This window comes from Pelodiscus sinensis, chromosome 6 (genome assembly GCF_049634645.1).
Source record: "Pelodiscus sinensis isolate JC-2024 chromosome 6, ASM4963464v1, whole genome shotgun sequence".
Taxonomy (NCBI): domain Eukaryota; kingdom Metazoa; phylum Chordata; order Testudines; family Trionychidae; genus Pelodiscus; species Pelodiscus sinensis.
In genome coordinates, this window is record NC_134716.1 from 24,003,860 (window position 1) to 24,029,543 (window position 25,684).

At 44.3% G+C, this 25,684-nt stretch overlaps 1 protein-coding gene across 1 annotated transcript in view; it reads right to left on the reverse strand.

Moving 5' to 3' along the window:
* LURAP1L (leucine rich adaptor protein 1 like) overlaps nucleotides 1–14,816 on the reverse strand; it is a 31,817-nt gene extending 17,001 nt beyond the window's left edge. The window contains exon 1 of the mRNA XM_006117845.4: nucleotides 13,886–14,816. Within this exon, the coding sequence (XP_006117907.2) occupies nucleotides 13,886–14,110 (225 nt within the window). The 5' untranslated portion in view covers nucleotides 14,111–14,816. The remainder of the gene's footprint in view (nucleotides 1–13,885) is intronic.
* Nucleotides 14,817–25,684: the final 10,868 nt, after the last annotated feature.

Consider the following 25,684-nt stretch of genomic DNA (forward strand, 5'->3'; position numbering starts at 1 on the left):
TCTGTGGACGTGAGAAAGTCAGTGGATGTGATATACCTTGACTTTAGCAAGGCTTTTGATACGGGCTCCCACAATATTCTTACCAGCAAGTTAAGGGAATGTGGATTGGATAAATGGACGGTAAGATGGATACAAAGATGGCTAGAAGGCCGGGCCCAGCGGGTAGTGATCAATGGCTCGGTGTCAGGATGGCAGTCAGTTTCTAGAGGAGTGCCCCAAGGTTCGGTTCTAGGATCGGTTTTTTTCAATATCTTTATTAATGATCTGGATGAGGGGATGGATTGCACCCTCAGCAAGTTTGCGGATGACACTAAGCTAGGGGGAGAGGTAGATATGCTTGAGGGCAGAGATAGGGTCCAGAGTGACTTAGACAAATTGGAGGATTGGGCCACAAGAAATCTGATGAGGTTCAACAAGGACAAGTGCAGAATCCTGCACTTGGGACAGAAGAATCCCAAGCATTGTTACAGTCTGGGGACCAACCATTTAAGTAGTAGTTTTGCAGAAAAGGACCAGGGGGGTTACAGTGGATGAGAAGCTGGATATGAGTCAGCAGTGTGCCCTTGGAGCCAAGAAGGCTAATGGCATATTAGGGTGCATTAGGAGGAGCATTGGCAGCAGATCCAGAGAAGTGATTATTCGGCTCTGGTGAGGCCACATCTGGAGTATTGTGTCCAATTCTGGGGCCCCCACTACAAAAAGGATGTGGATGCATTGGAGAGGGTCCAGCGGAGGGCAACCAAAATGATTAGGGGGCTGGAGCATATGACTTATGAGGAGATGCCGAGGGAGTCGGGTCTGTTTAGTCTGCACAAGCGAAGAGTGAGGGGGGGATTTGATAGCAGCCTTCAACTTCCTGAAGGGAGGTTCCAAAGAGGCTGGAGAAAGGCTTTTCTCAGTAGTGACAGATGGCAGAACAAGGAGCAATGGTCTCAAGCTGTGGTGGGAGAGGTCCAGGTTGGATATTAGGAAAAACTATTTCACTAGGAGAGTGGTGAAGAACTGGAATGGGTTACCTAGGGAAGTAGTGGAGACCCCATCCCAAGAGGTGTTTAAGTTTCGGCTTGACAAAGCCCTGGCTGGGTTGATTTAGTTGGAATTTGTCCTGCCTAGAGCAGTGGGCTGGACTTGAAGACCTTCTGAGGTCTCTTCCAGCTCTATGGTTCTATGATTCTATGATTCTAGGTCAAGGAGCAAGCTCCACAGTCACTATATGGAGGCTGCTTCATTCCAGTGGCTCTGCATGTGCAATTCACCCCTTGCCAAGAATTAGGAAGACTGGAGGATTCTTGCAGCAATACTTCTGGTCTCACTCCAGCGTCAATTCCACGTGCCCATTTTGCGCTACTATCCAGGGAGAGCCTGTGGACTGTGCACCCTCTTCCTTTGTAGCTGAACCATACAGATGTGGTTATTAGGAAGACCTCTGACACCATAGAGAGAGTCGCTGGATTTGTTCCTTCCATAATCCCAAACTGTAAAAAAGCACCTGTCATCATTCCTCAGTCATCACTAACACATTGCTGTAAACACACACATCGTTTTGCTTCATTTTATGGAGATGGTGGACTTCATTAGTAACAGTAATTACAAGAGAGAAACAATCACGCTAGATACAGAAATTCAGATGGGGGTTGTAAATAGGCCTCCACTAGGCTATCTTACAAATGTATTTGTTAATTTGCTATTCTCTTCCCAGAGTGCACTTTACTATTCACTTTTGTTTGTTTTCCGAGCAGCTAGCAAACTGATGCAGATTCTAATGCTGTTTACATAAAAATGCATGACTTTCTCCCCTCTTCTTACATTGCTGGTTTTTCCAGTCATGATACACTACTGATGAAGTCTCATCCCAGCAATCAAAATGCAGGAATGGATTTTTTTTATCATACAACTGTGTTATGTTTTTTATCATACAAAACAACAACAACAACAACAAACTCTCCAGAACTTTTTAGCAAGCTACTGCTAATAAAAATTGTTTCCAGGCTTGTGCACTTTAAAAAAATATATGTAAACATAATAATGACAGATCAAATTATTTTGTCCTTATTCAGGCAAAATATTCACTTACAACAACAGGGCTCCATCTAGACTGGCAAGTTCTTCCGCAAAAGCGACTGCTTTTGTGGAAGAACTTGCCAGCTGTCTACACTGGCCGCTTGATTTTGCGCAAAAGCACTGACACTCTATTGTCCAAAATCAGTGCTTCTTGCGCAAATGCTTTGACGTTCCCGTTCGGGCAAAAACCCTTTTCCAGAAATGCTTTTGCGCAAAAGGGCCAGTGTAGACAGCTGAAAACTGTTTTGCGCAAAAAAGCCCCGATGGTGAAAATGGCGATCGGGGCTTTCTTGTGCAAAAGCACGTCTAGATTGGCACAGATGCTTTTCTGCAAAAAGTGCTTTTGCGGAAAAGCGTCCGTGCAAATCTAGACGCTCTTTTCCGCAAATGCTTTTAATGGAAAAACGTTTCCGTTAAAAGCATTTGCGGAAAATCATGCCAGTCTAGACGCAGCCCAGGAGTTTTGTTGGAGTAAGGACTCAGAAAGACATCAGAGTTAGCCCACTGATAACAGTAACTAGATTTAAATGAAAAGCATTCACAATTTCTCTTTCCATTTGTGATTTCCTTCTCCCATTTTGGGGCCAAAATTTAATTTTTTTTGAAAATGTCCATTCATTACTATTAATAAAGAAGACTAGAGCATTCATTATCTATTCATTATATTGGAATTTTTGGGTGTGAGTATATATACACTGATGCAGATTGGTACTAGAGACTATGCAGGATTAAGTTAAAAATGACTCACCCTCAATACTCAATTTTTTAGTTTAGTCATGAATTCAGTTAGAGAAGGTAGTGAGGAAATACCTTTTATTGGACCAACTTTTATCAGTGAGACAGAACAATTGGTATGAAGTTGATATTTAATATCCCTGTTAATGGAACTATAAATTAATTTGATATAGTTACACTATCTGATTCTTGTGTACTTTCTAAATCAATGGGACGAATCCTACCATCAGCATAGGAAGTGTTTGCACCACTTCCTATGTGCAAGTGTCTGTAAGCAATGCTCCAAACCAGCTGGACCCTGAGAAATCCAGTCTCCTGCATACTGATCCTGACTAAAGTAAGTGACTCCTGGTGAGAGCCTGCCTCTAGCACCTCAGCCCCTGCCTCTTGCCATCCAGCCCCTCCCACTTCCTAACTCCCTACCCCAGGTCACCACTCAAATCCTCTGCATACTGCCCCAGATCACAATTCCTCCCAAACTCTGCACCCACCCCCGCTATGCCCCCTCTGTCAAAATCCATTCCTGCACCCCTACTCCCTCCTGCACCCCAATCCTCTGCCCCAAGTAACAATTCCCTACTTCACCTAAACTTCCTCTCAGACCCCACACCCTCTTCTGCACCCCAATCCCCTACTCCAATCCCTCTTCTGGATCCAAACAGTCCCAAACCCACACCCCTTCCAGAGGGAAATGTGGCCCTTGGCCACTTTCCAAAATTTTGGAGTGCTCCCCCCCATCAAAAATTATTTCCCACCCCTGCCTTGAGCTTCAGGGGAAAAACAAAGATCTCAACAATTTTCCTATATGTTCTAAGCAAAAACTTTTTACTCATAAAACTCAAAAATAGGCAGGGTAGAAGATTCTAGCATAGCCTATTTTTTAAATTTCATGCAAGACTTAAATATTAAACAACAACAAAAATAACACTTAAACTCTGCTGGACAGAGAGCTGCTGAGCTGGGGTGCCTTTAGTCTACTTACATTGTAATAACCAAAAGACTCTAGAGGTCTTAATAAAAAAGCCATTAAATATAAAGTTACTATTAATTCAAACTGAGGCATGATTCAGAGCATAGGATCCACATATTTAAGTCCACAGGTATGTGGGGAGTTGAAACATAAGTGGAGTTTTGGCTTCACCCACCAATATGCAGCTGAGCTAGCTTGAAGCTGGAAATGATGTACCTAAATACATGTTACCATCTCTGCCTCAGCCCTTCTGCCTTCTTTACTCTTGGAATACCACATTCCTTCTATTATACCACTTGCCACAGAACAGATGGATATTCTTGTCTCCTTCCTTTAGGTGATAGGGAGCTACTTATGTGACTAATGATCACTCCCATAATGATTAAGGGAGTGCTCTAACCCTAACCAGGTAAAAGCTGAAGAGTCTAGAAACTAACTAATTGAGTAAGGGTTGGAAAAACACTTCCTCATTTCCTATCTTTCTAAATTACTTTATTTTCAAATAAATTAGAGACGTAGCTCAGGCCTTCAGCCCATCATATTTATTATATATTTTTTAGTTTCAGGATCACTGCAAGGAATCCTTTTTAACCCAGCTGTGTCAGTCATAGCTATCCTGATCAATTTCTGCATTTACACTGTAGGCAAATTTGCTCAACAAACTGAAAGTCTATTTCTTGTATGACCTCGTATGGGATTTGCTAAAAGCCTTTGGGATTCATGCATAAGCTTTGGAGATCTGAGGATAATACATTTTGTGCACAGCATAACATTCCTTTGAATCACCATGGGACTGATAGTAATTAGGGTTTACAACAGCTCTGATGCCAAAATATTTCCTCCACACAGTCAAAAGTTATCATGGAAAAGTCACATCTTAATATATGTAGATTGTTTCAAACATTAAATGTTTTGGGAATCTCCAATCCAGTTCATAAGCTACTTTCTTCGGAAGTACAACCAGAATTCAAAGCATGTTGAAGTGTTTGATGTACTTATTTAAATATCAATATTGAGAAGCATTTCTACCTCATCTTTTTTCATATTGATGCTATTGGCTAAGGCAGAGGTTCTGAGAACAATTGGTCTAAGGGCTGGAAGAAGGCTGAGAGGTTTAGGTACACAAGTGGATTTAAGGAATACTTGAGAGCATCTTGTTCTTTAAAAGAATATTGGAGGGAACAATAGTCTTACAAAGGGCAGGGGGTAAGGAACTTGACTGTGGTACAACCAGCAGGATGTGCATGTGTGTATGGGTACATATGAAATAATATTTTCCCCATGGAGTATTCTGTGCATCCTTGTGAGATATGAGAATGTCTTTACCTGTTCCCCCAACCTACATACTTCCACCTCAAGACTACAAGCCCTTCATCACAGCTACATTCCTGTGGGCAAAGAAGAGCCAGAAACAAGGGAGGCATTATGAGCTAGTATATAAGGTGCTGTTCTGGGAATCCAGAGTCCAACAGACTCTGTCAGTGACCTACTGTGTGACTTTGGGCAAGTTACCTCACTTCTATTTCATCTCCCTGTAATACAAATAATTACTGAGTGAGGTAGTATTATTTATTGGATTGACTTCTGTTGGTGAGAGAGTCTCGTTCACCTAAAGAAGTTGGCCCATTAAAAGATATTGACTCATACACCTTACCTCTGAACTAATATTCTCCAACCAACTAAACTACAACACTGCAGACCTGAAGAAGAGTGTTGTGTAAGCTCAAAAGCTTCTCTCTCTCTCCCAGCAACACAAGCTGTCCCAAAAACAACATATTACCTCATATTGTCTCTCTAGTATCCTGTGATCAACCTGGCTACAATAACACTGCATAAAAATAATTAGTAATAACGCACTGATGTCACTCACTGGTGGAATTAATGAACAGGCTTTAGATTTTAGAATTTAGGCTTTAGTCTGCTACAGCTGGCTATTTTATCTACTGGCAAATTTAATCCGAAAAATTCTAATAACCAATTTAATAGACAATCAGCACTTCATACACTAGACTAGCTTTGTGCTGCTGTGTAGTATGTACACATGCTGGGCCATATCTCAATTGAAGACAGTGGAACTTATAATTAGCAAACACAATAGTAAAGGTGTTAAACTTGCTATATTAGGTGCTAATGGGGTGTTTAAATTCATATTACCGTAGCTCAATTTTCAAAAGCTCCTCTTCTTTTTTCTTTAACTCATTAGATAGATCCTAATTTTGTTCCACTTAGTATAAGACTAAGGCATGCTAAATTTAGTGTAATTAATATACTAGTGGCCAAGACAGGAAGAGTTAAGTAACTAATATGAGGATCTTAGGGGAATAGCTGTGTAAGTAAAACAATAATGGTCCTATAGCACCTTAGAGTCTAACCAAAATATATAAATAGTATCATGAGCTTTCATGGGCACAACCCACTTCTTCAGATGACAAATGACAGGAATTGCATATAACCCAAATAGTTTATTGGGCAACAACCTTCTCTCCACTTCTATATCTTTTCCTTTCAAAAAGCACTGCATATTAGGTATTCATGGACTGGCTGGGCTAAACTTATAAATGCCATCTTTAAATAAGCCAGGAGAGATGATATACAATCAAAACATCACTAGCCTGCCTTATCTTCTCCAAAAAAGGATGAGTCTACTGTAGTGTTACCTTGAAAAATTAAAAAGGGATGCCATTCTTTTACTGATAACTACTGCTCATATTGTAGATACAGCCAAAGCAAAATACTCTTCATCAGTCTGGTCTGTTTTGTTTTGTTTCTAAGATACAAGAAAGTTGATTTTCACAGGCTCTCTACTAAAACTCTTTGCTTATTTTACTCTTCTCACATTAAGATAATGTTTTTCTTGTTAGGTGTGATTATTGTGGGGGGAGAAACAAGGCTTTTGAGGAAAGCATTAATTTATAATTGCTTACAATAGCAGTTAAGGCCGGGAAAGGAATCCAGGCTGTGATTTACTGCAGTATACTGCTACTGAGGCTGGCTCTGACCTTCATTTTCATCTCTTAAATACAGATCCTCCTATTTACCTCCCAGATCATATGTATATGGGTGTTCTCTAAATACTTTTTCTTTTAGTGAACGTTGTAAACAGAAAACGCTTCACAGTCAAATTGCTTTGACCTCTAATTACTAGATCAGTGACTCAGGGACAACAGTAATGCAAGCTTCCTCACACTCTCACAAATGTGCCTCAACTCTGATCAGCACAGGCATCCTCTGTCAACAGTGGCCAAGTTGCAAAGATTACACAGGTAAGACAAGGATGGAGAATACAGAAACCATTGTTCATCTATTCGGTTATAATAAATGTGGTTACTACTGACTTGGGATGGATGTGTACCAGGAACAATGAACCATGAGAGAATAAACTTAGTGTTCGATATGCTTTATACAAAACTACAGAGAGCCTTTAAAGAACACGTTATACAGGGGCCTAAATGGTCTGGTACATGTTAGTATGCCCCAATACTGAAGGAATACAGTAAAACTCCATTAGTCCGGCATCCAATGCTCCGGGACTCCTGATGGTCCGGCACCATCAGGAACCCGGAAGTGCTGGGGCAGCCGGACAGGCTTCCCCCATTCAGCTGCTGCTGAAACTGACCAGCAGCTGAATCGGGGAAGCCGGGAGCAGAGCAGCTGGGGTGCTGCCGGGTTGGTCCTGTAGCGCTGCCCCTCGCGGCTGGGGTACCAACCCGGCAGGACCCCAGCTGCTCTGCCCCAGGGGTCCCCGATTCAGCTGCTGATCTGTTTCAGCAGCGGCTGACTTGGGGACCCCGGGGCAGAGCAGCTGGGGTCCTGCTGGGTTGGTCCCGCAGCGCCGTCCTTTGGCGATACGGGACCAACCCGGCAGCACCCCAGCTGCTTTGCCCCAGGCGTCGGGATTCAGCCGCTTCTGAAACTGACCAGCAGCGTCAGTTTCACCAGCAGGCTGAATCGGGGACCCCTGGGGCAGAGCAGCTGGGGTCCCGCCGGGTTGGTCCCGTAGCGCCAAAGGACGGTGCTGCGGGACCAACCCGGCAGGACCCCAGCTGCTCTGCCCCAGGGGTCCCCAAGTCAGCCGCTGCTGAAACAGATCAGCGGCTGAATCGGGGACCCCTGGGGCAGAGCAGCTGGGGTCCTGCCGGGTTGGTACCCTAGCCCCGAGGGGCAGCGCTACGGGACCAACCCGGCAATACCCCAGCTGCTCTGCCCCAGGCGTCCCCAAGAGCAGCTGGGGTGCTGCCGGGTTGGTCCCGCAGCCCCGAGGGGCAGCACTATGGGACCAACCGAGCAGTACCCCAGCTGCTCTGTCCCAAGCGTCCCCAAGAGCAGCTGGAGTGCTGCTGGATTGGGGCCGCAGCGCCGCCGCTCGGCGCTGCGGGACCAACCCGGCAGCACCCCAGCTGCTCTATTGCAGGCATCCCCGATTCAGCTGCTGCTGAAACTGACCAGCAGCAGCTGAATCAGGGACGCCTGGGGCAGAGCTGGACTATCGTTAGGGGGGGCTATGAGGGGTCTGGGGTGGCATCCCCTCCCACCCCACTCCGGATCCCTCATAGCCCCCCCCCTTCTGATAGTCTGGCATATCTGATAATCCGGCACCCCCTGGGTCCTAAAGTTGCCGGATTATCAGAAGTTTACTGTAATTAGAGATGTTGGAGGAGAAGAAAGGACTGTCATGGAAAGCCAACATTTCAAGAAGAGGAAAATGGCCTATGCTGTCAAAGGCAGCTGACATGTCAAGGAGGATGAGGATGGTAAATTGGTTCTGACTTTGGCTAGAAAATGGTCATTACAGACTTTGGTGAAAGTGTTTTCAGTTGAGTTCCTTCGCCCTGGATTGGAGAGAGTAGAATGGAACTGGAAGAGAAGAACCCCAGGTAATAACTATAGACAAGGTATGGAGTGTATATATGTTCAAAGAATTAAGGATACATCTACACTAGCTCCCTAGTTTGAACTAGCGAGGCTAATGAGGGTGACCGAAATTGCTAATGAAGTGCGGGATTTAAATATCCAGCACTTGATTAGCATAATCCCGGCCGATTGCCATTTTGGAAACTGACTAGCCTGAAGTAACTGCCCACATCTACACGTGGCAGAGAAGCAAGATTCTGAGATAAATCCCTTAGTTCGAATTAACTATTACTCCTTGTGGAATGAGGTTTGAATGAAGTATCTTTTCCTGCTTTTCTTTCGAAAGAGGCTTTTCCAAAATTTAGCATGTCTATGCAGCACCAAACTTTGGAGAAACCCTCCTCTTTTGACACATCCTTTCTTCCTTGTAAAACAAGGTTTACAGGGATGACAAAAGAGCACGTCCACTTTTCCGATTTTTTTTTTAAGTGGACACGTTTCTTGAATCATAGAACTGGAAGAGACCTCAAAAGGTCATCAAGTCCAGCCCCATGCTCTATGCAGGACCAATTCCAACTAAATCAACCCGGCCAGGGCTTTGTCAAGCCGAGACTTAAACGCCTCTAGGGATGGAGACTCCACTACTTCCCTAGGTAACCTATTCCAGTGCTTCACCACCCTCCTAGTGAAATAGTTTTTCCTAATATCCAACCTGGACCTCTCCCACCACAGCTTGAGACCATTGCTCCTTGTTCTGCCATCTGTCACTACTGAGAACAGCCTCTCTCCATCCTCCTTGGAACCTCCCTTCAGGAAGTTGAAGGCTGCTATCAAATCCCCCCTCATTCTTCGCTTCTGCAGACTAAACAGACCCAAGTCCCTCAGCCTCTCCTCATAAGTCATATGCTCCAGCCCCCTAATCATTTTGGTTGCCCTCCGCTGGACCCTCTCCAATGCGTCCACATCCTTTTTGTAGTGGGGGGCCCAGAACTGGACACAATACTCCAGATGCGGCCTCACCAAAGCCGAATAAAGGGGAATGATGACATCTCTGGATCTGCTGGCAATGCTCCTCTTAATGCAACCTAATATGCCATTAGCCTTCTTGGCTACAAGGGCACACTGTTGACTCATATCTAGCTTCTCATCCGCTGTAACCCCCCTGGTCCTTTTCTGCAGAACTACTAAACCGGTTGGTCCCCAGCTGGTAACTATGCTTGGGATTCTTCTGTCCCAAGTGCAGGACTCTACACTTGTCCTTGTTGAACCTCATCATATTTCTTGTGGCCCAATCCTCCAATTTGTCTAAGGCATTCTGTACCCTATCTCTGCCCTTAAGGGTATCTACCTCTCCCCCCAGCTTAGTGTCATCTGCAAACTTGCTGAGGGTGCAATCCATCCCCTCATCCAGATCATTAATAAAGATATTGAACAAAACCGGTCCTAGAACCGAACCGTGGGGCACTCCGCTAGAAACCAACCGCCATCCTGACATCGAGCCATTGATCACTACCCACTGGGCCCGGCCTTCTAGCCATCTTTCTGTCCATCTTACCGTCCATTTATCCAATCCACAACCCCTTAACTTGCTGGCAAGAATATTGTGGGAGACCGTATCAAAAGTCTTGCAAAAGCTGACTTCCCCATGTCCACAGAGCCAGTTACCTCATCATAGAAGCTAATCAGATTGGTCAGGCACGACTTGCCCTTTGTGAATCCATGCTGACTATTCCTAATCACTTTCCTCTCATCCAAGTGCCTCAATATGGATTCCTTAAGGATCCCTTCCATGATTTTTCCAGGAACCGAGGTAAGACTGACCGGCCTATAGTTCCCTGGATCATCCTTCTTCCCTTTTTTGAAGATGGGCACTACATTTGCCTTTTACCAGTCATCCGGGATTTCTCCCGATCTCCACGACTTTTCAAAGATAATAGCCAAAGGCTCCACAATGACATTTGCCAACTCCCTCAGCACTCTCGGATGCACTAAGTCCGGACCCATGGATTTATGTACGTTTAGCTTTTCTAAATAGTTCCTAACCTGTTCTTTACCCACTATGGGCTGTCCATCTTCATCCCATCTTGCGTCACTTGGCGCAGAAGTCCAGGAGCCGACCTTGTCCGTGAATACAGAGGCAAAGAAAGCATTGAGTACTTCAGCTTTCCCCACATCATCTGTCACTAGGTTACCTCCTTCATCCATTAGGGGCCGCACACCCTCTCTGATCACCTTCTTCTTGTTAACATGCCTGTAGAACCCTTTCTTGTTATCCTTCACATCCTTAGCCAGTCGCAATTCCATTTGCGCTTTCACCTTCCTGATAACCCCCCGGCATTCTCAAGTTATACCTTTAAACTCCTCCCTGGTCATGTGTTCAAGTTTCCACTCTTTGTATGCTTCTAATCAGCTAACTGGTTAAATTTATGGGAGGGCTCCTGCCTGCAGTTTGTTGGGCCAGGGAGTTGCCATGGGTGGGGACTGCTCTGGCAAGGCTGGAGTGCCCCTGCCCACAGTGTGCTGCTCCGGCCAGGCTGGGCCCGCCACAGACGGAGGGGCTGACTCCCGTTCCCAGCCACCGAGGCTCTCAGTGGCCCAGACCAGAGAGGTTCAGCTATACTACTATTTTAATAAGCCTGTAAAACAGGAATGGGCCGCATGAGTGGCTGTCTTTCACCTCAATAGACTGCAGCACTCTGCAAGCCTGCAGCCTATTGGGATTCCACTTGAGGCCCCCTGTCTGCCCCTCCATGTACCTTTTGTGCACTGAGGCTACAGAGTCACACACATACTTGATCCTCCCCCTCTCTCCCAGAACTTTTGGCGTGCGCAAATCACCTGATTTGCACTCCATTCCCACTCCTCCTCCTCCCTCCCAGAGCTGGAAGATGGAGACAGAGCACAATTCAGGCAATTCACAGCTCCTCCAAAAGTGCTAGTGGGGAGAGGAGAGGCATAGGAAGTCCAGGGCTCAGGTGTCCCAGTGCACAAAAGGTGTATGGGAGAGGGGGCAGCAGGAGGGGATCTGTGGGCTGTAAGTGGAGCTCCAGTGCGATTCGACAGCCACAGGTTGTCCACCACTGCTGTAAAGCTAGGTTCCCTTAATGTCAGCTAACACATCTGAATTACTCTTCCCTTACACTGATGTAACAGATCAGAATCTGACTACTCGTGATAATGCATGCTGCTAATTGTGAATTTCATGGTGGGACAGTCTATTTTAAGTGAAACCTGCATTTAAAAAAAATCAGTTGCTTAACAGAGTTGGTCTTCTAATGAAAAACAAACACCAGTACATAACACCTAGCATAACATAGCTGGTCCATTTGAATAGAGTTTAATTAAAATATGCATAAATATAGCATGGTCCAATGGCACATCACAGATAAACAGCCACGCTGCCAAATTATAAATGGTGTGTTTTATGGAAGCACACTGATATTCCAGTACACTTAGTTTAGAAACAAACAGACCTCCGAAGTTTAGTCTTATGAATTGAATGACTGAAGGCAGGGCAATTTTTAGGAGTAAAGATCTTACATTCTTCTAGAAATGTATTACTCAGATTAAAATTGAGTACTTGTATAGATTTACAATAAACAGAATTCAGGGCATTCTCTTAAATGTTTACCAATATGCTAACATAACTTCTGATGTCTGAAGTATCACTGGTTCAGAGGAGTGAAACCTACGTAAATATCACTGGATGTCAATTTTCTTCATTCTGTCTGCTAACAGTAGGAAATACTTATATCCTGAGAGTCATGCAGCTGCAAAACTTCTTTAGCAGGTGAACAATCTTCCCTCTGCCACTTTGGTGACATTATGCAATTGTGATTGCAGCTTGGAGGTAAGAGTTACAGTACTTTGAATGCATTATAGAAACTTTTGCTCTTTTCCTAAAATCTAAAACCAAAGCGACCTTTATAATCATCTAATCCACGGGTGGGCAATAAGGGGCCTGTGGGCTGCATGCAGTACACCAGGGTTAGCGACGCATCTGGCAGGTTGCCAGGAGCTTTATTTACCTGATCATCTGCAGTTACAGCAGTTTGCAGGTTTCATGGCCCACAGTTTGGGGTTCAGGGCCAATGGGAGCTGCAAGAAGCTGTGGCCCAGCTAGCACCACTTCCCACCGCTGATCTATTCTCACCTTCTGTATGGCATAAGCCATTGAACTTCCTCAAAATAATTCCTAGAGCATATCCTTGAGAAAAAATCCTTGCTTGAGCCAGCAATCATCAACGTTGGAGAATCCACACCACTAGGTACATTGTTCCATTGATTAATTACTCCAAACTTATTAAAATATATGCCTTTTTGCCACTCTGAATATGACTAGCTCCAACTTCCAGTCACTGGTTTGTTATACCTTCTGCTGGACTGAAGAGTCTGTTCTGCACAAAGGTGCTTACAGGTTGCAATCAAGTCATCCTTTGATACACTAATAGGGCGGAGCACTTTTAATCTATCATGATGGTTTTTTAAGGGGCCATGTTCACATGGGATTAGGAAACCAGCAATAGTGTGTATGGGGAGTGGCTGGACCTTGCCAAAGACTTCAACTGATAGATGGCAGTGCTTCTAGAAAGGAAGTGGGGGAGGTATGTAGCTGCTTTCCTTTGGCCTAGCCAGAACAGGATTGTTTTCAGAATCGGTTTTGTGTGGGCGAGCCAGTGATGGGAATTAATTGCATAGGGGCCTAGAGATCAGCAGCACTTCACCCTACCCGGAAATACTGTTGGAAGGGAGGGAGAGGGGAGAAAAGTTCAGCAAAGTATGGGGAGTAGATCATACCAGATTCGATTTGTTTACAAGAATTCAAGAACCACCAGGGCAGGGATATTAGCTGTAAGTTGGTCACTGCATCTTATTTGTAACGTATGCCACGTGGCCACAGAAGCAACGCTCATTATGGAGCCCAGGAGCTGATCCCCTCAAAGAGCCCCCCTCTGAATAGATTCCGCACGGCTCTGCCCTCTAGTCAGGAGAGGTGCGTGGGTGAGGAGCAGGCAGCCAAGCGGCCTCCTCTCGCAGCGCGCACTCTGACAGGCAGGGGGCTGCCGAAAAGGGAATGGTGGCCGGGCAAAGTCCAGGCTGAGCGGCACGGGGGGGAGCAGCGCTGCCCCTGCCGCGCCAGACAGACGCCCTAGGCTGCGACAGCGGGGCGGAGGGCTCGCTCTGCGCTCCCAGTCGGGAAGCCCCCTCTCCCCACGGCGCGGGGGAGCAGCAAGAATTCCCGCGCACGGTGCGGCCGGCCAGACTCACCATCTCCTGCTTGAGGAGGTGAAGTTTGGTTTCCAGTCTCTCCAGGGCACTGGCGCTGCTGCTCAGCCGGGAGGCCCCAGGGGCTGAAGCAGGGCAAAAGCCGCCGCCGCTCCGGTCCCGGGCAGCGGGCTCCTCCCCGCGCAGCGAGCGCACCAGGCTCTCGGGCACTTTGCGCCCCAATTTCAGCTCGATGTCGCGCAGGTCTGGGAGGGGGCCGTCTTCCATCGCTGGTGCGCAGCAGGGTTTTCCGAGCGAGGCGCAGCGGAGGAGCCGGCGCTAGCCGCAGTGGCCCGGGCTCACCGACCTCTCCATGTGAGCAGAGTCTGTGCGAGCCCGGCGGCAGCCCCGAGAGGGGCGGACAAGCCGGGCAGGTGACCCGCAGGAGACATGAGGCGCAGCTCGCCAGCCGCACTGTCGGATTTGCGAACCGCTTCGGCCGCTTCCTCCCCTTTTCTGTCACCAGCTGCAAAGCAAGCAACTGTCTCGGACGAAATACAGCAAGAAAAAAATCCGCCCAGGGAGGCTGCCCCGCGCCCTCCTTGTGCTTGCGCCTCGTGTTGCTCTAACGGGTGGATTGCGCCGAGCTGCTCATTGCATAAGGGTCTGGCCTTTGGAAGGAGTCAAGGCAAGATGCAGCAGGCGCCTAACCCCCCTCCCCCATGTAGCCCTGCGTCTGCTGCGTCCTCACTGCCCTGGGCTTCCAGGATGCAGGCTGAGCTGCTTACAGCCTGTCATGTGCGCGCCGACGGGCTCTCTCCGTCTTCTCCCAAGATAGCTACAGTTTATCCACTTCCCTGGTATAATCAGGCTTCCCCTCCAGGCCGTTTGATCCAAGTCATTGTATTTCCCGATCGGCTGAAACTTTAAACCCTGTGGCAGGTGGACCAGAGGAGGGCCAACCCTTGTACCGTAATACGCAGAGAAGAGACTCCCTCTGATTGCCCAACCCAGTTTATTAACCATGCATGCTTGCTGTCGTCTTTGGACCAAAGGAGGGAGGGGGCACAAATTAGATTTTCGTGCATTCATTTCATATCTCCGCTGTTAAAATACTTAGCAAATATTATATTCAGAGGACAAAAGTCCTTAAGGTACTGACAGGAGCTACTACAATGAAGGGACATTAAAGAACTCTTGATTGTTCATTAAATATGACTGAAATCTGCTTTTGGATATGTGCAGGTGTAGATGCATATAAACATAATAAATGGTTACTCATGTTTATATACACTATATTTTTTTAATCAGTTTAATGCAGTTGCTTATATGTGTAAGGTTACAGGTACTTGCATTTTTTTAAAGACACTAATAGGAGTTGTGTGCATTAATTTGAGTGCAGACATAATATGTATCTAATGAATATCTAGTCTCAAAATCCTTTTAGCTTGGAAATGGTTTTTAGTGACAATATCTCTCATGTCTGCCATAAATGTGTGTATAGCTCCCATGAGGAAGGCTTTGGGTCTGCAGAGAAGACGTTTTTAAATTTAAAAAATTACCAAGGCAAGTAGCCTGCAAGTTATCAATAACAATAAAATCACTTTTACTTTTATGGGAATATAAATGTAAAATTAAAGCTACCGACTGGTCTATATTAATTATCCTCTGCAGCTTTGTAGAATAGATCCATTATATAGTAAGTGTCAGGTTGGAGTATATTTTCTTGAAGTTATCAATTTCAGCAAGTAGCCATTAATAAGGGTGTGACACAACTTTAAGTTTAGCACTGCTGGTACAATATCTTTGTAGTTGAGTTTGGTGCACATAGGGTAATTTCATTATGCTGTCTTCAGCATCACATTCAACCTGTCATCATATAATAGAAGAACAATCATATCTTAAAACTTGACCATTGAATTTCTCTAAATCTATATCCATATTTATGTTCAGAAGAAGTAAGTTTTTAAGTCAATATAGGTTCAGTATAAATATGCATAAACATTTATAATTTCCAAATTAAGCACAGAAACAAATAAATATGCATGTACAAGTTTGCCTTTCAAACACTGCTACCAACTATAAATGTGAAATCATCTTTTTCCTTTGTCCAAATTGAGTGAAATGCAGAAAGTAAACAAACCACATAAATAAAAGTAAATTAGTTAATAAATAATTCCAGTTATAATAATTGAAAGTGTTATGCATGCTTACATAAAGTGGGCCTTATTCTATTTTCCCACAGATTTTTACACTAGTGTAACTTCATGGAAGTTAATGGAGTTACTCTTGAACTCTACTGATGTAAGTTTTATCAGAATTAGGCCCATTACTCTAATATGGATGTTATCCAAATCTGCATGATAATCTGATCTGCTAAAAGAAGAAAAAAAGTCTCACAGGAAAATATTGCTTAAATAAAGAATGATAATATATATAGAGTAGGGATGCAATTTTAATACATTTTAAAATATACTTGTATTATATTTTCCCCTCAATACCAGTTTCAGAGAGTAGTGTACTGGTCCATTTTGCCTGCCCTGTTTTCTTCCCTTAGCTTTGAACCATCCATACTTGAGGCCTAATCCTAAACCCAGTGAACAAACTGAAGAGATTCCCATCAACTTCAATGGGATCGGGATCTGGCCCCTTGGGGCCTCACTTTGCTGTCACAGCTTTTCTGCTACTCACAGAACTAGCAAGACTTTTTCCAGAGTCTGTCAGGGCCTCACCTTGTTTGGCAAAGGGGTTGTTGTTGAATGACAGAGTGCTATTCCCCACTCCAAAGTCTCAATACTCCAAAGACACAACAATCCTGCAAAGTGCCACATCTTTTCAACCCCTATTGAAGAAAGTGGGAATTGAGGGCAGTAAATACCTCACTGGAATGTCCAACAACTTGCAGGAATGAACACTGCATGAGCATCATTTTGGGGCCTCTGTTTGTACTGGGCTGAGGAGTGGAAATGGAAGCTGGAAGTTTCCTTTCATTACCATACAAAGTGGTGCCACTAGGCCACCTTCAACAGAACCAACCACTCTAATATATGAATGCTTTTCTAGTTATTTCAAGTGTATTGGATTATAAACTATTCTACTCCACAGTTTTTCACTGTGCCCTAGCAACCAACCCAGAACTGGAATATGATACTGCCTTTGTCACAGAGGATAGTATAGTTGTAAACAAAGACATCATGAGGCTGCTAGCCCCTTTACGTAACAAAGATGTGGATATTCAGAGATCACATTTTCAAAGTGAATTAAAATATTTCAAGGCATATATTTTAGCAAACTCACAACTCTTTATCCTTTAAGAGAACTACCAACAAACTGAAAGGGTTATCTTAAACTTTGGCTCTGAAAGGATTGCTCAAGCTGATCTTGCAAGAGTTTTATGGGCACAAATTGATAAACTAAGAGGAAGACAATTACACACTCCCAGCAGTCTTTGCACAGAAGAAAGAAAATAGGTTGTTAAGTAAGACGGGACTGAAATAGGATTACAGCAAATGAATAGCAAAAAGAAAAAGAAAATATAGCACAATGGCAATGAAATAAAATTTTCTGTTAAAGACTTTAATTTGTATAATAAGTAACATACTATCATATTTAATGTTTGCAAGATTGAACTCCTACACACATAGTACCTGATACTACAAATCCCTCTGTATCGTAATCTTGTTGAAGTCAGGTATTGTTCCATGCAAAGAGTGTCTGTAATATCAGGCTCTTCTTTAGTCCAGTCAGTCAGTATTCCTATTGAGGTCAATGGGAGTTTTCTCCATATAATGATGACTAAGGGACAGGTCTAACTGGACTACAATGTCAATTTAAAAAAGGCTGTCTGGTTTCATTGGGCTTTGAATCAGGACCTAAAGACTATAAGATTTGGCCCTTAGTATGTATTTTCATAATCATATTGAGCCAAGTGTTCCTATCTTAATTTTTTTTTTGATGTACTGATGTGGCTGGAAGACTATCCTGACAGGTACACAAGACCCCAGAAGTTATTCTGTTTCCTTAATCTGGTTTTCAGTTCCATATTGTTTTCAATGGCATTTCAATCAAAGATTCTTTAGAAGAAAGATTGTAGTTGATATTTAACCTGGCATTACATTATGCTAAATTGTGTATGAGTTAGGGGTGTCATATCCCAGTTAAGCAGTTAACTGCTTAAACATGACATTTAATGGTTAATCGTTTACCTGAGAGCCCGCAGGAGGGAGGCCGCTTCAGCCTCCTCCTGGAGTGCGGTGGGCTCAATTGGGTTGGAGTGCTCACAGTGCAGCACAGTGCGCCTGCCCAGGGCGGCTGTTCCAGTCCAGCTGGGTCCCTGGTTAACCAGTGACATCTCTACTATGATTAGGGATTTTTAAAAAGGGTTGTTGACTTCTGGAAGGCACACTGTGTTTTTTCAGAGATTAAGTTTCATGATGTAACAGAATAGTTTTTCTCTTTATGATGAAGGTATTCCTGCTTACATAAGTGTACTTTTCTTGAAATTCAAGTTAGAGACACTGAATGGGGAGGAATATATTTCCATTGTTTATACTCAGTGAGTAGCCATAGACACATGGAGGCTGAGTGCTGAATAACTTGTAATATCTGAAGTTTCAGTAACCTAGGTCCTGACGGATACTGCAATCTCTATTTAAGGAAATAATCCTCACACAAATAATACATTTTAAGTAAGAGGGTCTGGCTGTGACAGTAAAGGCACCAGGACTTGACCTTTAATCTTCTCTTTAACATTGTAAGAAGTTTCAGGTAAGTTAAAGCATAGGGTGGAGCAGAAAGGAGCCTCACCAATAATTACTCCCTAAAAGAGTCTGGCAGAGGATGTCAACATTATGCTGTTTACCCAAACCAGCTACCCGTAATGTCCAGAGAAGTGTGAGGCAGTTTAAATTATGGTAGCTACTTGGGCAACTAATTTTTGGGGACAGATTTTCATCCTGATTCACCATGAATGGTGTCTAATTTCCACAGCCTCAGTCAATGAATGAAGACACTCTGGGAATTAAATATTATTGACCCTGAGTGAGGGGGGTTGAGTAGAATCAAGCCCTTTGAAATCACGTGATCAAGAAAACCACATTACTCTCTCAAGCTCTTTGATATTACAAAAATCCTGTTTCCCAAGGGCTTTTGTTGTTCTGTCTTGATTGTTCTTTATTTTGGGTCCTATAAGGACAGAAACACTTGCATTAATGTCAGGCAGAGATAATTCACCAAACAGTGGGCTCCCTTTCATCCATACAATAAAGAGATCGGTGAAGTTTTGCACAACTCAGTCCTAAAATGCACCTAGAACTCAAGCATAACTGCTGTCATCATAGGAGTTGAAATACTGGTCCACTGTATTTTTCCATGCCCATAGCCCTGTATTCTGTGAAGCATGCTTAGGCAGAGAGAGTATCATATTTCTGTCACTCGTGACACAGAAGATTAGAGGAGTGCTTTCTCAAAGTGCTTGTTTACATCATTTCCCTAGCTCACTGCCACAGGCTAGATGGATAGAGGAACATATTCAAACAAAGTTTTGTTTTGTTAGCTTAGTCTGTGAAGGGAGAAGGTGGGAATAGCAGAGTAGGTGCTAGCAATATTTTACAGCAACCAAAAAAAATACACTTACGCAGAAGAGGCCCAGAGGTGGAGAGTGCTCATAGTGAATAATACCAATTCACATCAGTAGTACCTCTAGCTTCAGGGAGACTGCATGTTTGATTAAGAGCAGCCTGAGTCAGTCAGTGAAGGTGTACAGCAGGATCTCAAACTCTCTGCCCATGCACCATCCCTTGCCAGAGCAATTGTGCAATCTGTCCTGGGACTTCCAACAGGTCCGGGGGCCTGTCTGTTTCCGGCCCTGACCCTTTCTGCCACCACCTTGCCTTCTTCCCATGTCATGCACTAACCCAGTGTGTTCTACTTCCCCCGTGGCTGGGATCTAGCAACTTCAGTATAAAAACTAAGGCATTCCTGAGGGAGGTTAAGTGATAAAAGAGTAGGATAATCATGAATCATATTCATGCATTGGTGGTCTAATACATTCTCAGAGGAAGGGTGAGATTTACTTGGGAAGTTGCCAACTCTGTCAGATTTTCTCCCAAACAAGAAGGTGTTCCTCCAGATTCCCGCTCCCTATGAGGCCACTGCTTTTCTCACACCCCTTCCCACCCCCTTCCTGTTTATATATATTTTCGGTGATGCCACTCATGCTGTAGCTCCCAAAGAGATTCCATTTTATTCACTCTTTTCTAGGACTAGTTGTATGATCAGGAGTCACTCATCATCACTGTTTTAGTGTCCATAAGCAACCTCACAGGTCTGAATATTACTCAGTGTTGTTCTCCCAGTGAGAGCACCATTCTGCTAGTTTTTCCACAGCAGTAGAAGAAAATCCATACAATGGCAGTTTGCAGTGGGTGCCACACAAATATCAGGCTGAAACTGGAGAGATGCCTGGGGACTGTCCTCCTTAAGTGAAATAAGAAAGGAAGAAATAATAATAAAGTAAGGGCACCAGTAGAAAGTTGTGGGATGATTTTCTTCATGAGTGAATTTCTGCCTAACTTTCTTACATGTATTCTGTGCAATCTCAATTTTGACCCTCCCATGCATAAACAGTATGAGGTGATCTAATTTAATTATCACATATTTTTCCATCCAAATTTGATCCCTTCTGCCCCATAATGTTACAGTCCTGCCTCTTCCACAACCTTGGTTCTATATCCCAGTCCCTTTCTCTTTGAGGAGTGGAGACTAAAAATAGAGTTAGGGTATGTCTACACAGCGAAGTTATTTTGAAATAACAGCCGTTATTTCAAACTAACTTTACTAGCATCTACACAGCCAAACTGCTATTTCGAAATTAATTTGAAATAGCGGCGCACTTATTCTGAATTTGGTAAACTTCATTCCACAAGGAATAACACCAAATTCGAAATAGCTGTTTCGAAATAAGTGCTGTGTAGACACTTATATCAAAATAGGGGGCCTCCAGCCTTCCCAGGGTGCCCTGGTGGCCACTCCAGCCTCAACCAAGAACACTCCTCTCCCTTTCCCCTCTCCGGAGCCCTTAAAGGGGTTGACTCTGGCCACAATGCCTGTGCCAGCTCCAAGCCTGCCAGCCCAGAACCAGCAGTCACTGCCCTGACCCAGTGGCCCCAAAACATGAGCCAGCAAGCCACTGGCAGCCAGCCCTCCACCACTCCCCAGGAGCAGTCTGCCAGCTCCTAGGAGCCTACCAGGGCCCAGAGAAGGCGGGCACCTTCTTGGTCCAGGGTAGAGATCATGAACCTTATTCAGGTTTGGGGGAGATGCCCCAACATCCATGATCTCCATACTAGACAAAGGAACATGGCCATCTATGGCAGAATAGCTGCCAGCCTGGCCACCAAAGGCCACATGTGAACCCAGGAGCAGGTTTGCATGAAAATCAAGTTGGTCCGGCAAGACCCCTAACCCTGAGCCCTGAGCTTCCCCTCCGCCTTCTTCCCCCTTTCAGCTCCCTCCTCCTAGGTTTCCTCCTCCCCTCTCCACCCTCTCTTCTCCCCTGTCCTGTCTCCTTTCTCCAGTCTCACCAGAGTTTTATGCCCCTCCTCCAGTTTTGTTAAATAAAGAGAGTTTGTGTTCATGAAAATACATGTATTTCATTTGACATCAGGAAGGGGGGTTAGGAAGGAGTAAGTGGAAGGATGTGAGGGAGGAATGAGGCACAAGCCCCCCGTGGGTCACACTAGGGAGACTGTTAGTGCTCTGCAGGGCCTCCTGGATACTGACAGCCCCCCGATGGACCTCCTGGATGGCAGCCTGCAGAAAGTACAGCCAGGCTCGCAGAAACGCGTCCATGAGAAGCACCAGAGTGCCCAGGGGCAGCTCTGGTTCCATGTTGCAGAGTGCTGTGGTGTCGCAAGTGAGGGCAACCAGAGCACGCAGAGACAAAATGCTTTGCTGTCCCTCATCGAGGTAGGCAAGCAAGCAGGGAAAGCTGAGAACTGGCTGTCCAGGGGGCGTCCCTTTAAGCACAGGCCTCAGATAGCCTCAGGCAGCAGCCACACAATGTAACTCCTGACCTGATGCCCTGCCGGACCTGGTTCCAGCTGGCCTTAAATACAATTCAGCATCCACTCAGTGTGGACGCACTATTTCGAAATAGCAAAATGCTATTTCAAAATGCATTTTGTGTGTAGACATGTTATTTCAAAATAACTTATTTCGAATTAACTATTTAAAAATAAGATATTTCAAAATAATGCTGCAGTGTAGACATACCCTTACAGAGGATTCTCATCCCAGTCCCAGTCTCAGCTCCTGGTTCCTCATCTGATCTGTCTCTTCCTTCCCATTGGCTCACAGTTCTAATCTTCCTCTCAAGGCATCAGAAGATAAATCAGCAACTATAGCAGCAACTGCAACATCCTCTGGGTAATACATTACTCCTATATATTAAGAAGCTTTCTCTATGGGAAAGAATTAATGGACACAAACCAGATATCCGAAAAGGCAATACACAAAAACCTGTTGGAGAACACTTTAATCTTCCTGGACCCTCATTAATGGGTCTCCAAGTCTCCGTTTTGTTTCAGACCAATTCCATAAGCCAAATACACAGAGAAGGATTGGAACTTAACTTCATTCACAAGTTTAATTCTTATGCTAATAGTCTGACAACAGGGGGAAAGGGGTGTGGAGATATAGGATGGCTTGCACACTATCTTCTACCTTTTAATGACCTAAACAAGGAACCAAACAATGGAGGTGCTATTGGTTCTTAACAGCCTTGTAATTACTTGAACTATTTACTCACTGTCTCTCTTTTTCTTCCTCCCCTTCCCCTTTTCTTTCTTCTCTCCCTCCCCCGTCCTTCCATTATTTATTCTTGGTTCTGGAATTACTATACTCGGGTCATCTGAAGAAGTGGGTTTTGCCCATGAAAGCTTATGATACCATCTACATGTTTTGTTAGTCTTTAAGATGCTATTAGACTCTTTGTTGGTTTTTAAGTTTTTCCTGTTATAGATTAACTCGGCTACCCTTCTGAAGATTCTGAAGATTCTAAGTCATAGAACTTGGGCAAATTTAGGTGGATTGTCATGGGGATGGCAAAAAGCACACTTCTAACACAAAAGCCAATCTTTGCCACATTTTGAGTCCGTCCTCAAACCATAGGAGCACTAGAGAATTTCAAAGAAAATATCTTCAACTTTATTTTTTAAACACAGGCAAAACAATGTACAGTAAACTTCCGATAATCCGGCACCTTTAGGACCCAGGGGGTGCCGGATAATCAGATATGCCGGACTATCAGAAAGGGGGGCTATGAGGGGTCTGGAGTGGGGTGGGAGGGGATGCCACCCCAGACCCCTCATAGCCCCCCCTTATGATAGTCCGGCTCTGCCCCAGACGTCCCTGATTCAGCCGCTGCTGGTCAGTTTCAGCACCCCAGCTGCTCTGCTCCCGGCTTCCCCAATTCAGCTGTTGGTCAGTTTCAGCAGCAGCTGAATGGGGGTGTCCGAGACAGAACATCAGAAATGGCTGCCCGTCGCAGGGAGCCATAGCCTTTAATACCTCTGAGGCTGGTATAGGGGGCTCTGTCTGTGAGGTGGAGTGTTTTCCAAATAAGGGCATGTAAATTAATAATCTTCCCCTGCTTGCTCCACCCATTGCAGTAAAAGATCAGCCAATGGGCTGACTGGTGCTCAGGCCTGCTACTCCACCCACTGCAGCAAAAACCAACCTATGGGGTGATAAGTTCACAGGCAATAAAACAGGCAGGCAGCCCCTCTCTCACTAGGGATTCGCATCGAGTGAACGCCTGGCCTGATCACCCAGACGCCTTGCACCCCCTGCTCTTGAGTCTTACTGAGCGTACTCCGAGTTGGTCGACCCGAGTGGAGACAGTTTATGAGCATCCTAATTGATTTTTTAGTTGTCCTTATTGCTTGTCAAGTGACAGTGGCTAAAAAGTTACTAAGTTAGTTTATAAATAGTTGTGGTTTAGGTTTTTTACTCTTTCCTTGTATAAAGTTGTGTAAATAATCAGCCCTATGGACAATACCAGTGTTAATTCAACTGTTCCTAACCCCTGGGCAGTTATTGGGAATCATTGTGATTTAGAAAAGCCTCAGGGAATTGTTTTGTGTTGTCTGGCAATCTGTTTAATTTTTGTTCTGATGATTGTCTGGCGTCATCAAAATAAAATCAGTTTGTGCTTTTTGAAACCCCCAGTTGTGGTCTCATCCTTTCCGGCATCCCTTCGAACCTCATGTATTACAGGGACTGACAGGGGGAAGCCTGTCCGGCTGCCCCAGCACTTCCGGGTTCCTGATGGTGCCGGACAGTCAGGAGTCCCGGAGCATTGGATGCCGGACTAATGGAGTTTTACTGTATTTTCTTCTATCCTCTCTTGGAAATAGCTGAACCATTTTGGCTGAAATTTTCCAGAAAAATTCAGCCTGAGGCAGACAGACACCCAATCTGGAAAATTTCAGTTCAAAGGATTGAAGTATCACAAAGTTATAAACACAATAATAGCATATACAACTGTGCTAATCCAGAGTAAGTGTATGATTCCACTTATTAGACTGATCCATAATGAACACATGACTTACTTGTAAAATCATTCAAATTTTTTTCTTGCTAAGCTTGGCTGGACAGTGGAGTTTTTGTGGATTTGTAAGCCAATTGTGATGTTTCACAACTCACTGACACCATAAAAGGTATTCAGCATTCCTGAAACTCTTGTATCACATGAAAGTGATTAATGTGAAAGGGTATATTTTTAGCTACAGTTACAGCACAGGAATTAAAAGTCAAATTCTTATTTTTTTTACTATCCCTGTGGTGTCAGTGTGAGTGTGATATTTATTTCACATTATCACATTTAAAAAAAATTCAAAGGAAAAGCGTACATTTTGCTGAAAAATAGCCCTTGCTCCACAAATACACTGACGTTCTTGTAATCAGCAACACGAAGAATATTAATATCAATCTACTTTACATTTAAAAAAAACCAGTTTGACTACACTGCTATTTGTAGTTACCCTCAAGGTATGTTGTTTGCAGATTTTTCAAAAAGATATCCCCTGGTTCCCTTTACATGAATGGTTATTGAGGGCCAAGTGCATGCATGGACCATAGAAAGCTCTGAGTACAGCAGGTCTATCATAACTTCTCTTTCCATGGGAAGTCAGGGTGCAGAGAAGTTGCACACAGGGCCTCTGTACCAAGTGCCAAAGGCCAAGCTTTGGAGCTAGGGTGGCAAAGGGGATCAATGATTTCATCAAACAACTGGTGGTGATAGGGACATGTGGGAGTGATAATGAGTGAGGCACAAAGACCACAAAACACACTCACTAAAGTGTCTTTTCTACTACTCTGCAGCCCGGTATGGGTGGGAACTTTTGCCTCTGCCATCATGACAAAGCACCTCTATTGCAAAATGCACTTTTACTTGGTCTTTGTTGCAGGACAATATTTGTTGCTTAATAATACAAAGGTATTTAGACTTTCCAAACACTTCATGTTTGTGTGTTGAGTCAATTATATCTTCCTATAAGTTTTATGGTGACATAATTTATACAGTTGTTTTTGTTTCTTTTAGATTTAATTTCGGGAAGCTGAGCACAACTACACAGGCAAGAAACAGCTATGAAGCTCTGACCTGAAGAAGAGTAACATTTATCTCCTTACATATCTCTGTTACACCATAATCCCACAGGGCAAAGCTTAAAGAATGTAGTCTAACAGCAGAGTTTAAGATACTTCAGAAGGTATTTTTACATACTCTTTCAAATATTTTCCTAAAGCTAACATTTTATTTGCTTGCATTATAAATGCACATGAATGCAGGGAGCTGCT